This window comes from Trichosurus vulpecula, chromosome 1, assembly GCF_011100635.1.
Source record: "Trichosurus vulpecula isolate mTriVul1 chromosome 1, mTriVul1.pri, whole genome shotgun sequence".
NCBI classification, from domain to species: Eukaryota; Metazoa; Chordata; class Mammalia; order Diprotodontia; family Phalangeridae; genus Trichosurus; species Trichosurus vulpecula.
In genome coordinates, this window is record NC_050573.1 from 34,823,289 (window position 1) to 34,837,614 (window position 14,326).

Here is a 14,326-nt window from a genome sequence, read left to right on the forward strand (position 1 = left end):
CAGGCACAACCCATGGAGGGGGGGAAATAACACCTGCGAATGGTAGAGTCAGCGCAGAGTCCTAAAGGAAAGCAGAAGAGCTAAGATGCAGAGAAGAGGAAGAGCGCCACAACCCTGCGTCAGTGCTACTTCTTCAACTACTACTGACAGGATTCTCAACTGAGCTGGAAGAAGCCATAAAACTGTGCTGACTGTGTAGACTACAATGTCACTGAGCTCATCTAAACTGGGCCCTCCTGGAAGCACGGCAATCCTTTGATTCCTCCCTGAATGATGCTCTATCACACCTCAACATTAGCTTTCATTCCATACCTCTCAAGTTTCCCACACTTCACCTTCAGTTCTCCGATGAGGATCTCAAGGCCATTCACCCGGAGCTCTCTGATTCCCCCTTTCTACACCTCAGAGCCCCTTGACATCGCCCTTCCCCCACTCACTTCTCCTTTCCTCTGGACTCTGATAAAGAGAGGGTCCTTCTCCTCGCCAACATCGACCCCTCTAAATGTACCCTTGACCCCATTCCCTCCTGCTGTGGCAAACTGTCCCCACCATCATCCCCTCTCTCCTCTTCCATCTTTCCCTAGCCACTGCTTCCTTCCCTGTTGCTTATAAACCTCACCAAGTCTCTCTTTAAAAACCTATACACTTGACCATCTCCCCTCAAGATATCATCCTAAATCTCTCCTCTCTCTCACAATCACACTCCTAGAAAAAACTGTCTCCTCTCATTAACTTCACTTCCTCTCCTCTCAATCACTCCTTGATCCTTTGCAGCCTGTTTTCCAGCCTCATAGCTTGACTGTACAGCTCTCTCCAAAGTCATGGAGTACCTTTTCATGCCCATACCTAAAGGTATCTTCTCAATTTTCACACTTCCAGACTTCTCTGTAGCGTGAAGAACTACTAATCACCTCTGCACCTGGATATTCTCTTCTCTTCTCTGATTTTCAAGATGCTGTTCTTTCTTGGTTTTCCTACCCATCTAAACCACTCTTTCTGAGTCTTCTCTGCTGGATCAACATCCATGCTGTGCCTCCTAACAGTGAGTACCCAAAGACTAGACTTCCTTTCCTTCTCCCTCTACACTCTCTCTCAGTGCACCTTCCTTAGCTCCCTTGAGTTTAATGATCATCTTTACACAAAACATCTAGATCCATCCCTAGTCTCTCTCCAGAACTCCAGTCCCAAATCACCAACTGCCTACTGGACACTGGGAACTACCTGTCCTAAAGGCATCTCAAACTCAACATGTCCACACCAGAATTCATCTCCTTTCTCCCCAAACCCACCCCTCTTCTGAATTTTCCTAGTTTCCTAGTTCTATTAAAGGGACAACCAATCTTCCAGGCCCCAGGTTTATAACCTTAGGATAATCTCCCCTCTCTCTCATTCTACACATCCAACATTCCAGATCAACTCCTTTCTGCCTCCACAACATTTCTTGTAACCATCCACAAGTCCCTACTCATGGAACTCCATCCTAATTCTCACCCTCACCTCCTTTTACTTGGACTATTATAATCACCTACTAACTGGTAGCCCTGCCTCCAGTTTCTTCCCATTCCAATCCATCCTCCCCACAGCAGCCAAGCTGGTTTTCATAAATCACCTATCTCCTATTCAGTAAACAGGAGTGCCTGCCTAGTACCTCCAAGAGCAAACACAAACTCTTCTGCTAGGCAGTTAAAGCCCTTCACAATTGGAATCACAACCTACTTTTGAAATTTAATCTTTAGGGGCAGCTAGGTGGCACAGTGAATAGAGTACTGGCCCTGGAGTCAGGAGGACCTGAGTTCAAATCCGGCCTCAGACACTTGACACATGTACTAGCTGTGTGACCTTGGGCAAGTCACTTAACCCCAATTGCCCTGCCAAAAAGCAAAAATAAAAAAAAATTTAAAAAAAGAAATTTAATCTTTACTATTCCAATCACAAGACTATATTCACCCTGCCATTTGTCACACAGGATGCTCTCTCTCCCATTGACATTAGCTGTCACGCATGCCCAGAATGCCCACCTTTCTCACCTCCACTTCTTCCTCTTTCCTTGAAAGCTCTGACAAAGCATTTTCTTCTGCCTGAGGCCTCTGCTCCCCCACAGCTATAATAGTGCCTCCACCACCCCAAATTATGTTGTGTTCATTTTGTGTATATTTTGTATACACTTAGACATGTGCCTGTTGTCTCCTCCAATAGAATGGAAACTGCTTGAGGGTTTCATCTTTGTCTTTGTAAATCTCCAACGGCAAACACAATGCCTGGCACACAGTGGGTGCTTAACCAATGTAAGTGACTGTCACACTTTCCAGTAGCCATGGTGGTATTGATTCATTTACTATTTCCTGCAGCCATGACCCACAGCTTAAGAAGCACTGAAGGGGTTGTGAGTGGACAAAGTTTAAGAAGCCTTGTCTAGAGAAAGCCCAGGAGATGGGAAGGGCGGGGTGAGGGGCTATGTGTTGGGAAGTCAGATGACAAAATGTATGGTTGGGGACCAGAGACAGAGAATGGATTGTGTGAGTTTTCACTCCTGCTCTGGGGCAGGCTCAAGTTTCCTGATGGATAGGATATGGAGAACCATCAGGGGGATCTACTAGATAGAGTGAGTAATGATGAAACCAGAATCTACACTGTGGATTTCATACCAACTGAGCTTGTTCAAAGTTAAAGGGGTTTTCTGTTTGTTTGTTTTAGCATTCTTTTTAGGTACCCAGAAAAAGGTAGTAACATTTTATTATCTAATCGGAAATGTAATTGTTAAATGGTAAAAGACTAATTAATCCCTTACCTTATTTTGCATCCAGTTGTCATATTATAACCAAAAAACACTGGTTTTCTAAGTCCTTCTGCTAATAAGCAGTTCTGTTCAGCTGGGCTGTAAAAAACGGTAAATTGTCCAAATCTGTTAGTACTTTGAACAACATGAGATGTTCACAGAGTTAAGAGAAAATAGGACCAATGCTAAAGATATATTATAACAAAAATAGTTCATATCTGTAGAGTGTTATGCAGTTTACAAAGCTCTTTCTTGGGTCACAAAACCCTATTTGTTAAACAATGGGAGAATTATTATCCATATTTAACAGAAGAGGAAACTGAGGTTTATAGAGATTAAGAGATTTGCCCTTCAAATAATGCACTATTAGCCAAGCTGTGAAGTGGTCCAATCATTCTGGAAAGCAATCTGAAACTATGCTAAGAAAGTAGTAGAAAGAGGCAGGTATATATTGAGAAATAAATATAGCTGATACAAAACCAGAAGATCGCAATAAAAATAAAGCTAATAAGCAGCAAAGCTGAGACTTGAACCCAGGTCTTCTGTCTAGACCCCCCCAGACTGCCATTCCAGCACTAGGTGGGCATAATGGGAGTGTTCTCCCCACTCCTTGCTGCCTTTTCTGGTGTCTTTTAGGCAGCCTCTGGCAAGACAAAGGCATCACTTTTCTGTACCTGGAGTCTTCTAGATGTATATTAGCTTTTCATTACTTTCTTCAAGGCATTATTATGGCTGTTTTCATTGACTAGTGTCAGCCGAGGAAAAGATAAGACAGAAGCTGGCTTCACTCAGTGTCAGCTGCAGATTTCCATCATCACTAAACTGGTTCATAAATCTCTTATACACATTAGTATCTCCAGATTTGGGGCAGCTAGATGGCTCAGGGGATACAGCACTGGGCCTGGAGTTAGGAAGACCTGAGTTCAAATCTGCCCTCAGACACTCACTAGCTGTGTGACCCTGGGCAAATCACTTAACCTCTTAATCCTCTGGAGAAGGAAATGGCAAACCACTCCAGTATCCTTGCCAAGAAATCCCACATGGACACAAAGAGTTGGATATGACTGAATGTATGAACAACAACAAAATCCCAAGATTTAATTAAATAAATAGCACCTACAGAAACTCATGAAAGTGAGCAGGTACTGGGGGAAGAGAATAAGCTGGTGCCCAAAGACCATGCACACTCCTCAGTGAAAGTGTGTGCCCAACGTGCCAGACAAAGGGTCATATGTTCACCTCACTCTTGTCCCACTCTCCTTCCAGTTACCACAGGTTCAACAACCAAATACAAAGTCATCATAGGCTCTGGTGTCTGCAGACATTTCTACCTTGAGTCATAATTTTCTGTTTACTAAACATTTTCTACACACATATTACTTCACCCCAACCTCAAAAAGATTCTCCTTAATATGCAGCTAGATCAGTAACTGGGGAAGAATTGGTCTAAGTAAGTCCTGGTTGGGAACAAATGCCCCCATTTCCCTATATATTCTAGAGAACTTAAAAATACAGAGAAAAGAGGCAACATGATCTCCACAAATTGGCAAACTGACTCCTAATAGACAACCAAAAAGGATATTCTGTCTTAAATCCAGCTATTAATGGTAGTCCTGGAACATAACCTGGATTTCCACTGAGAGGGAATGGCTTAGTATTTCGCTGAAAGACAAAATATGACACAGAAAAATTCTTATTTTTATTCATAAAAAAGCAGAAAAAAATTGAGAGCTTTAATAAAGTCCAGAATATCAAGCAATAAGACATCCTCCCCCACAAACAACTACAAATATAACTACTGAATGCAGGCAAACATCTTGCTGTAAAATTACAAGCTTATAGAGTGTGTTGCTTCTAAGAGAAAAAGAAATTAACACAATTCCCCTACAAAGCTCTACTACAAATGACTCCAGTGTTTGGTACAAATGATATTATGGTTGGCACTTACAACCTGAGGTTTTAAGTCATAAAAGATGATGGCTTTAATCACTTGGCGAGCATCTATGTTAAAACGACAAAAATTACCTGAAGAAACCGAACCTGAAATTGCTGTTGGAGTGGAAGCATCGAGCTGCTGACTGTCCCAAGGAGGAGATAGATGTCAGCCTTCGTGATTTCCCCTGCCTCTGTGTATGTGATGCTGTACTTTAACTGAAAATAAAACCACACACAAAAATTATGGCCCCTTTCATTACTTCCCATTTAGCATCAAAGAATATAGTCACAGAACTCTGGAGCTGGATGGACCTTGGAGCTCATGTAATCTAATCCTCTTCTCATTTCATAGATGAGGAACCTGAGGCCCAAGAGGGAAAATAATCTGCACAAGGGCACACTCATTTTAGCAGCTACATTTAACATATTGAAAAGTACTAAAGAAAAAAGAAAGAACAAATCCTTCTCTGTTCTTACACTTCTTGGAGATTTATTTCTCCACTATGATCTCAGCCAGATCATGAAATGCACCACAATCTCAGGCATGCCCCATACACCATAAACAAGGATGAGAGCTCAAACCACAGCGCACCCAAATGGGTACTCTGCGCACCCACTGGCATTTGTAGAATATAATTAATCTCATCATTTACACTCTGAATGTTTGCCATTCAAGTCTAACATTTTTAAAGCTGGAAACAAAATATGACTGATGTTTAGGGAATGGTTGTACAAGTAATGGCATGAAAATGTAATGCAATGATAAATATGAAGAATTCAGAAACACAAGGGAAGACTTGTGCAAAACAACCCGATATGAAGAAAGCAGAACCCAAAGAACAACATACAAAATGACTACCATGACATAAGTCAACACAGAAAGGCAACAAAGCCCGGGTCAAACCCAATAGCCAATGTCCATTCCGTGCTGTTACACAAAGGCCACATCTCTGTTTCCTTTTAACAGTTAATAAATTCAGTCTGTGAGGACAAACTGTCATTGGCACCCTTTATTCCTCTGTAGCCTCAGGATGAGGCATAATTAAATCTTCATAAGCTATTCAACTCCTAGATGCCAACAAGAAGATAAACAAAAACGGGAAACAATGTGGTCTACTGCAAAAACAACATCTGGGAAGGAGTTTCTGGTGACTGTCCCAAGATGTGTAGCTTGATTCTGCCTTAAATAAAGCTTCACCAAAAAAGTGAAATCAGACACCTACCTTAAGAACAACATTAGTGCAGGCTTTCAGACCATTGATGATGACAAAAGTGGGATGCAAAAGAACATCACGTCGGATATTCCGATTTATTGTTTTATTTAGAGATTTCAGAAGTATAGCCTGGACAGTGATAGGAATCTGCAAAGTGTTATAAATGGATTGTTCAACACACTTCACAAAAACATGCTTCTATGACTAAGAAGTTCCATGACTATAAACCTTTATAACACATGTCTGACTCTAACATATATTCTATCTCCTATGACAGTTCAATGTTAAAGACTCTTTGGCTCTATAGCATAATTAACCAAAGGGCAAAACTAATTAAAGTTTTCTATCTGCATAAAATAAGTACCTCTCATATGACTAAAAGCACCCAAAGGGGTGCAACAAAGGGGAGCCTGTTAGCTAGTGGCTAGATCTGGAGGACAGATGGAGACTCCTGTACTACCATATACAGTCCTTGTTCAGGTCATCATAAAGTCAAGCCAGATTCTTCTCAACTGTGTTAAAATTGTATCTTGTTTGGGACCCCTGACTACCCTTCCCTCTTCTAGTCAGTATAGTAAGCAAGTTTTATAGGTAGCCAGTATAAAGTAGCAATAGCAGGAAATAAGATCACGGATCATGGAAGACATGTACAAACCATCCCAAAGATCACAGGAACATAATTTACAAACTGTATCATACATTAGCTAAAATTCATATCCTGTTAACATGTGCCCAATCAGAAGAAACCTTTGAGGTGCTTCTTATCAAGGTTCTGGCTCTATGATATGTAAATTCCAGACAAAATCCAGACCTCCACAACTCCAGACCAGCAGAACATCAAAAAGATGCTGATAACTTTAGGATAATGACTTTGAAGTTTTACCATTAACTTTGAGCTGATTTGGATATGTTAGTGAACTAACTGCAAAGTGGCCCAGTTAGGAGGAGTTGGTCTGTTTCCCCCAAAAAATCCTGAGACCTCAAACTCCTGCCCCTCAAAGCTTCCTGCATCTCCATTGGTCCATGCTACAGAGTGCTCCCAACTCTAATCCATGCTTATCTGAGTGATGTCTTTGGCTTCTCCTCCTCCACATCCTCTTCCTCATCCCATTTTGCTGTCCCTATGCCATCATCTGCCTCTGTACCATTTTTTGCCACTTGTCTCTGCCTTTCTGGGTTCTTTACCCCCCATACCCTTTGTTTAATTAAGTGTGACTACCACCCCATTTCCCACCACAGATTGTTCTTTCCTGGTAAGTACCTAAAGAACTAGGTGTGCCTGCCCCTATTTCATAATTTCATAAATTAATTACCAATTCATCATTGAATATAAAAATCTTCCTGTTTGGGTTAGTGACCCTAAATGTACTAGGTGACAGTGAATTAAAGCCTTAACCTCAAAATGGACATCCCTTTTTAGGGAGGAGGTGCCAGGGACGGACTGAAATGCTAAGAACAGGGCACCTTAAATTCAAATACCTTCGTGAGAAAGCACTGTGCCTAGTATGAACTTGAACAAGCCATTTCATTATCCTTGGGAGGAATGTAAGAACAATGTCACAGCAGAACAGCTGGAAAGCTGGCTGTTATGGATTCTCTAACAGCCCCATATGTTGGAATCAGGCCCAAAAGACCAATATTCAGAAAGTCAGAATTCATCAAAATAGATTTAACAAATATGACATGTATTTTTTTTATAATGACTCAAAGGTACAGGCCCTCCAACCTGTCCCATCCCCACAATTGTTCATGATTCCTAGACACAGCAACAGATAAAGATAGGATTAGGCCCTGAATAAGCTGTCCTGCCTCTCCAACACACTCTAGTAGTTGCTTTTTTGAACAAAGCCCCAGTGACTGTACTTCACATTCATATGTCATACAAGCAGAGCTCCAAATGGTTCACCTAAAAGCTCTGCTTAGCTAAGCTTTCAGGCTATTTCTGTTTCAACTAAAGAGATTACCTCATTTCTATGTCTATGTCTTTTTTATTTATTTACATCCTAAGATCTAATAAATATAAACAGCATCTACAGAAATGTTGATTACTCACGAAAGCCAACAGGTATTTGACAAACAGAACCAACCAGACAATGCCCCAAGACCATACCCCCTCCCTGGTGACTAGGGGCAATGGAAAGGGAAGGGACACGGCTTCTTGTACAGGTGACTCTTGTTCTTCATCCCTTCTAGCTCTGACAGGTTCCACAACAAGTGAAGGATACAATAGGGAAGGTACAAACCTGGCAAACCTTTTACTTGACTACTCTTCACCCACAAACCACTGAATGTTATATTAATGATAAATAACCTCCTAAAATGTGGTAGTTCACTGAATTCAATTTATAAATCCTTGATGGGAATATTGCATCCCGGTTGTCAATCATCACTTTGACAAGAAACCATTTAAGTCCCCGTAAGGAAACCAGAAAAATATAGTATCTAATTCCATTCATTTGTCAATGAAGGTTATCTGTGCAACTTCAGCACAGAGAAAACTGTAAAACTTCAAAATCAAATCAGTTTAAATGTTATGAACAGACAGGGAAGGTGTACTAGGAGCTCTTCATTTGCACCTTCCTTGCTTTTAGCTGAATAGCAAGGCACCATTTCTAATCACAAATATATTTATTTAAAAGATATTAAAAGCTAGTTGTGCTGCTGTTGTTGTTTTACCATAAACAACCTTTTCTCCATTAAAATATGTACTCTTACCTGTTTGCTTGAATTAGGTACCTAGACAAAAAGGAAACAGAAAGAGTTATATCCGTATATCATAGAAAATCATTATTTTTCTTGCCTTCTTAATACCTGTTCTTATACCTAAGGTTTTTTTTTTCTTGAAGACTCTAAAAAAAATAAAAATAACTGCACTTCCTATAATGTGAACATGCTGTCAACATTCTTATCACATTCATAATAAACTAGTTGGCCATTTTGTTGGCAAATGTACTCCTAAACAGCCAACCCTTTGGACATTGCTAGCCTTGAGGAATATTTAAACGTTTTCTCATTCAATGAATTAACAAGTATTTCTTGAGCACCTCCCATGTGCAAGGTGCCAGAGGCTGGGGGAAGGGGAAAAACTGTACAGAACATGGCTGCTAGCAGTCTTCCAGGCCCTTACAAATAAGGTGGATAGATAAGATATGTTAACAGGCAATCACAACTTCACGAAACTTATGTGAAAACTAGGTTTATTACAAGAGAAATGAACATGCATGTAGAACCCAAAGAGTTCACAATCCATATGGAAGCTTGCATTATTTATGACAGCAGGAAGTTCCACCTAAAGCAGTGTGGCACAGAAGGGGGAAAGGTACAGTAAAGGTGGGAAAAGGACAAAACCTTTCCCAAACGGGAGGAGCAAGGTGACTAGCAAAAGCCGAATTCTTTTCCACTGAGAACTGCTAGGCTATCAAGATAGGAGAGTCCACTTATCTATAGGGTCCCCCAGCAGCACAAGCAGTTTCTCAGTCCAGCACAGACTGACTGGGGCCTGTCTTGACTCCCAAGGACACAATGGGGAGTCCAGTTTGGGATGCAAACAACAAATTATGTCAGCAGCAGGGGAGGAGGGGCGCAGGGAGGAAGGTGAGTTGTCCTTGACACATTCAGGGCAATGTTTCTGGAAAATATAACTACTCAAAAAGACAAGTTTGAGGGACCCCTTAACAGATATAAACACATGAAAAATTTAACCACCAGCACAAGACAGAATTTGGTAAAAGTATAGTTTCATTGGAAAGGATAATAAGCAAACTGAGTAGGGGACTGGACTAGATGATTTCAAAGGTCCCTTACTGCTCTAAATCTCTTTATTCTGTGACCTCTAGATGACCAGATGTCTTTTAAATATAAGATTCTATGATGCCATGAATTGGAGAAACAATGTAGGCTGAGCTGGGCCTTGAAGGAGGGGCAGGATTTAGAAAGGCAGAGGGGAACTGAAAGGGCCTTCCTGCAAGAGATGGCATGGAGGTAGGAATACACAAAACATGTTCTAAGGACAGCCTGGCCAGAGTAGGAGACTGGTGTTGGAGAAAAATGGGGAAAAGGCTAGAAAAGTAGCTTAGGCCTTGATTATGGAGATGCAGAAATTCTGGCCTATGGAGCTTGGAGGAGTCACTATTTTAGACCATTAAAAATGACAGAAAGATTACTCTCAAGGAGCTCTACAAGGTGTTCAGAGGATGGACACGCAAAAACCATTTGAAAGGCAAGAGCTAAGTAACAGTAAGCAAGGTGATACAGACTTTAACCTCATCTCTTTCTCTGAAAACAGTAATCAGATCCGTGTGATAAACAAACTGCTTCATTGTTCCTCTTACCATCTATAGGAATTCCTAGACTACAGGTCTGCAAAGAGCTGGATAAATATCACCTCATTTTAGCCTTACAACAATCCTAGAAGGCTGAGAGAGAAATGACTTGCTTTTATATTTGTATCCTGATTTCTTAGGACAGTATTTGGCACACAGTAAGGGCTTAATAGATGCTTTGTACTTTTCTCATTTACTGAACTAGCCTGGTAAGAGTTTGGGAATCAGAGTGGAGGAGGTGTTATGTTAGTATAACCAATATGACTTTCAATGCTTAAAAAGAACATGAAATTAAGTAAGCAGGGGCATTTCCAAACTAAACTTACGGCCAAAATCTTAGGCTGGATGTACTGAGCCATACTGAGGGCTCTGTCTTCACCACACTGCTCCAGAGTTATTCTTCTGTTACACTGAAAGATCTCGTTCATCAGAAAGCCTGGAAATCACAGCAGAGTAACTAAGAAAAGGTAAGCAAAACAAAGAAATTTCTAAAAGTATACACTGAAGGAAAAGTCAAGTTGCAACTATGAAAGAGAAAAAAGAGGGCAAAACGAGTTGTGAAAGAACCTATGAGCGGTCTGCAGCAGAGGCTGAGTTTTCTCCTTGGGCGCAGCATGTGACTGAGGACCTTCACTCAAGAAATGAGTCTATTGGGTGCACTGGAGAGCTGCCTGAGGAAGGACAACCACCTGAGAGGAGCCCACTTGCCCATGAACTGTGTACTGGACAAGTAAGTCCCCAGGATGAGGGAGAATCACATTATGGCTAGTTTAAGATGTATGTGGAAAATGTGACCATCTTAGAATATCAGAATGGTGCTCTGTTATTCCAGAGAGCAGAATAAAGACAAGATGACAGAAGTGACAGGGAAGCAGACTTTAGGCCACCATGAGAAAAGATTTTAGAGCGACCAGAAGCGTCCAAAACAAAATGAACTGCCTCATCAGGCAAGTAGTGACAGCAAGCGAAGGCTGGATGACTACGACCTGTCAGAGGCATTAGAGATGGGACCCCAGTATTACAGAGAACTTTGAACTAGTCATCTCTAAGATGCTTTCAGACTTTAGAAGTCCTAGATACTAATTAAGAAGCCTGATTAAGGGGATTATAAATTTAAGCAGTGGATTCATTAATGACAAACCTTAAAGGGGAATGAGAAAAGGACTTAATTTCCAATAGGAAAGAGAACATACGAGCACTTACCTGCAGGATTGCTATCTGAGCATTGTGTGGAGGAGAATAAAGGACACGGAAGCTTCAGAAATGAATCAGAAGTCTGCACAGGATCTCTGTACTATAGAAATACATATAACAGGAAGATTTATGATTATTAAAAATAATCAGGTATTTCTAAAGAAACAGAAAAATGCAATTAAAATAATGAAATGTAATTTTCCAAAACAAAACTCAATGAAGTTCTTCACCAAAATTCAAAACAAAGTCTTTTTATTTTATTTTTAGTCCTAATTCCAAATTCTCTCCCTCTCTTTAGTCCCTCCCTCATCCATTGAGAATTCAAAACATATGATATTCATTATACTTACAAAGTAATACAAAACATATTTCCTCATTAGCACTGCCCCTCCAAAAAAGCTAGGAAAATAAAAAGAAAAAAATCTGCCTCAAACTTTATTCTGAGTCTATCTGTTCTCTATCTGGAGGTGAGATAGTATGAGTCCTTTCTTTGGAACTGTGATGGATCATTGTATTGATGAGAGTTACTAAGCCTTTCACAGCTGATTGTAATTGCAATATTGTTGAAAATGTGTATATTATTCTACTGGTTCTGCTCACTTCACTTTGCATCAGTTCATGTCAGTCTTCCCAAGTTTTTCTGAAAACATCCTGCTCATCATTTCTTATAAGCACAATAGAATTCCACTACAATCATAAACCACAATTTGTTCAGCCATTCCTCAATTGATGAGCATTGCCTCAGTTTACAATTCTTTGCCACTACAAAAAGCTGCTAAATAAATACTTTTCTGCATATGGGTCTTTTTCCTTTTTTTTTTGATCTCCTTGCGGTTTAGACCTAGTAGCAATATTGCTGGGTCAAAGGGGATAAGGGGATGTACAGTTTTAAAGCCCTTTAGGCTTAGTTCCAAATTGTTCTCCAGAATGGTAGTAGCAGTTCCAGCTCCACCCATGCATAAATGTCCCTATTTTTCCACAGCCTCTCCAGCATTCGTCAAGTTCCTTTTCTGTCATTTGAGCCAGTCTGTCAGGTATAAAGTAGTACCTCAGAGTTCTTTTAATTTACATCTATCACTGATTCTGAGCATTTTTTGATATGACTATTGATAATTTTGATTATTTCCTCTGAAAACTGCCTGATTATATCCTTCAACCAGTTATCAATTGGGGAATGGCTCAGTTCCCTATATATTTGAGAAATGAAACTTTATCAGAGAAACTTGCTTTAAAATGTTTTTCCCAGTTTTCTGCTTTTCTTCTAAATTTGGCTGCATTGGTTTTGTTTGTGCAAAACCTTTGTATTTTTATGTAATTAAAATTATTCATTGCCTCCTGTGAACCTGTCTCTTGCCAGTCATGAACTCTCCCCTATCCACAGATCTGACAGATAATTTTTTCCAAGCTCCCCTAATCTGCTTATCACCTTTATGTCTATATCATGTACCGATTTTGAGCTAATCTTGGTATATGGTGTGAGATGTTGATCTATGCCTCATTTCTACCAGACTCAATACAATGTTGATATTTTAAAGGAATAATGTCAATATGTCCTTTGCGCAGCCTCTTTCTATCCTGGAATGTCTACCCTAAAAACTTTCCCCTCACAGAATCCCTCCTTTAAGACTCATGAAGCCTTTCCCACTCCCTCAACAGCCAGGGTCCACCATGCTTATTTATTATTTGTATTTATTTTGTATTCCTGGAAAAGTTAAAGAAAGGGTTTTAAAAGAAAAGATTTTAAAAACCAAGTAGGTGCTATGAAAGAAAGATATGAAAGGAGAATTAACAGCTTGGTAAAAGAAACAGAAAACCTTACTAAAGAAAATAACTCTTTGAAAATTAGAATTGGCTAAACAGAAGCTAAAAAGTCTACAAGACATCAAGAAATAATAAAATGAAGCCAAAAGACTAAAAAAAGAGAAGAAAATGCGAAGCATTTCAAAGCAAAAGCAAATGGCCCAGAAAAAAAAGGTCAAAGAAAGATAATTTACGATTCAGCATCAAAGAAAAATAATTTAAAACTCAATGGATTACCTGAAAGCCACGAACAAAGAAAAGAGCCTAAACATCATATTTTAAGAAATCATAAAACAAAACTTCCCAGATATTTTAGAACCAGACAACAAAGTAGAAATTAAAAGGATCTATTTATCACCTCCTAAAAGAACCCCATCTCAAAAAAACCACCCCTCACAGAAATATTACAGCCAAAATTCAGACTTCCTAGGGCAAGAAAAAAAACACTGCAAGCAGCCAAAAAGAAAGAATTCACGTACCATGGAGCCACAGCCAGTATATCACACAAGATTTAGTAGCTACCACTATAAGAAACAGAAAGCTTGGAATATGATATCCCAGAAGGCCAAAAAAAACCCCTAGGCTTACAACCAAGAATAACTTCCCCAAGAAAACTGAGTATTATTCTGGGGGGGTGCAGGGAGTGGGGGGAATGGCTCTTTAATGAAATAAAGGACTTTGAAGCATTCCTGATGAAAAGCCCAAAGTTGAGCAGAACATCTGACATACAAATACAATCGTAAGAAGCACAAAAAAGGTAAGTGTAAGAAATCATAAAGAACTAAACAAGGTTAAATTGTTCACATTTTTATATAGGGAAAGAATGGATGTTACCTGTCAGAAGTTTATCATTACCAGAGGGAATCTAGACAGAAAGCCTGAGTATGATGCTAATAGTTTGGATAATCTCAAAAAAAAGAAAGAAAATGGAAGAATGAAAAATAGGAATGCACTGGAAAAGGGAAGAATTAAGCAGAAGAATGGGGAAAATTTGTTCAAAGAAGAATTTAAGCAATGGAGGGATCAGTAGGCTATACTTGAACCTCAATGTCATTTGAACCAGTTCAAGGAAGGACTAATACACA

The 14,326-nt window shown here is 39.8% G+C and overlaps 1 protein-coding gene across 1 annotated transcript in view; it reads right to left on the reverse strand.

The window, feature by feature from the left end:
* Window positions 1-14,326, reverse strand: part of TCTN1 (tectonic family member 1) — a 50,397-nt gene that overhangs the window by 4,769 nt on the left and 31,302 nt on the right. Inside the window, 7 exon segments of the mRNA XM_036764401.1 lie at window positions 2,789-2,929; window positions 4,359-4,438; window positions 4,802-4,927; window positions 5,935-6,072; window positions 8,641-8,661; window positions 10,574-10,683; window positions 11,451-11,541. Coding sequence (XP_036620296.1) covers window positions 2,789-2,929; window positions 4,359-4,438; window positions 4,802-4,927; window positions 5,935-6,072; window positions 8,641-8,661; window positions 10,574-10,683; window positions 11,451-11,541 — 707 coding nt within the window.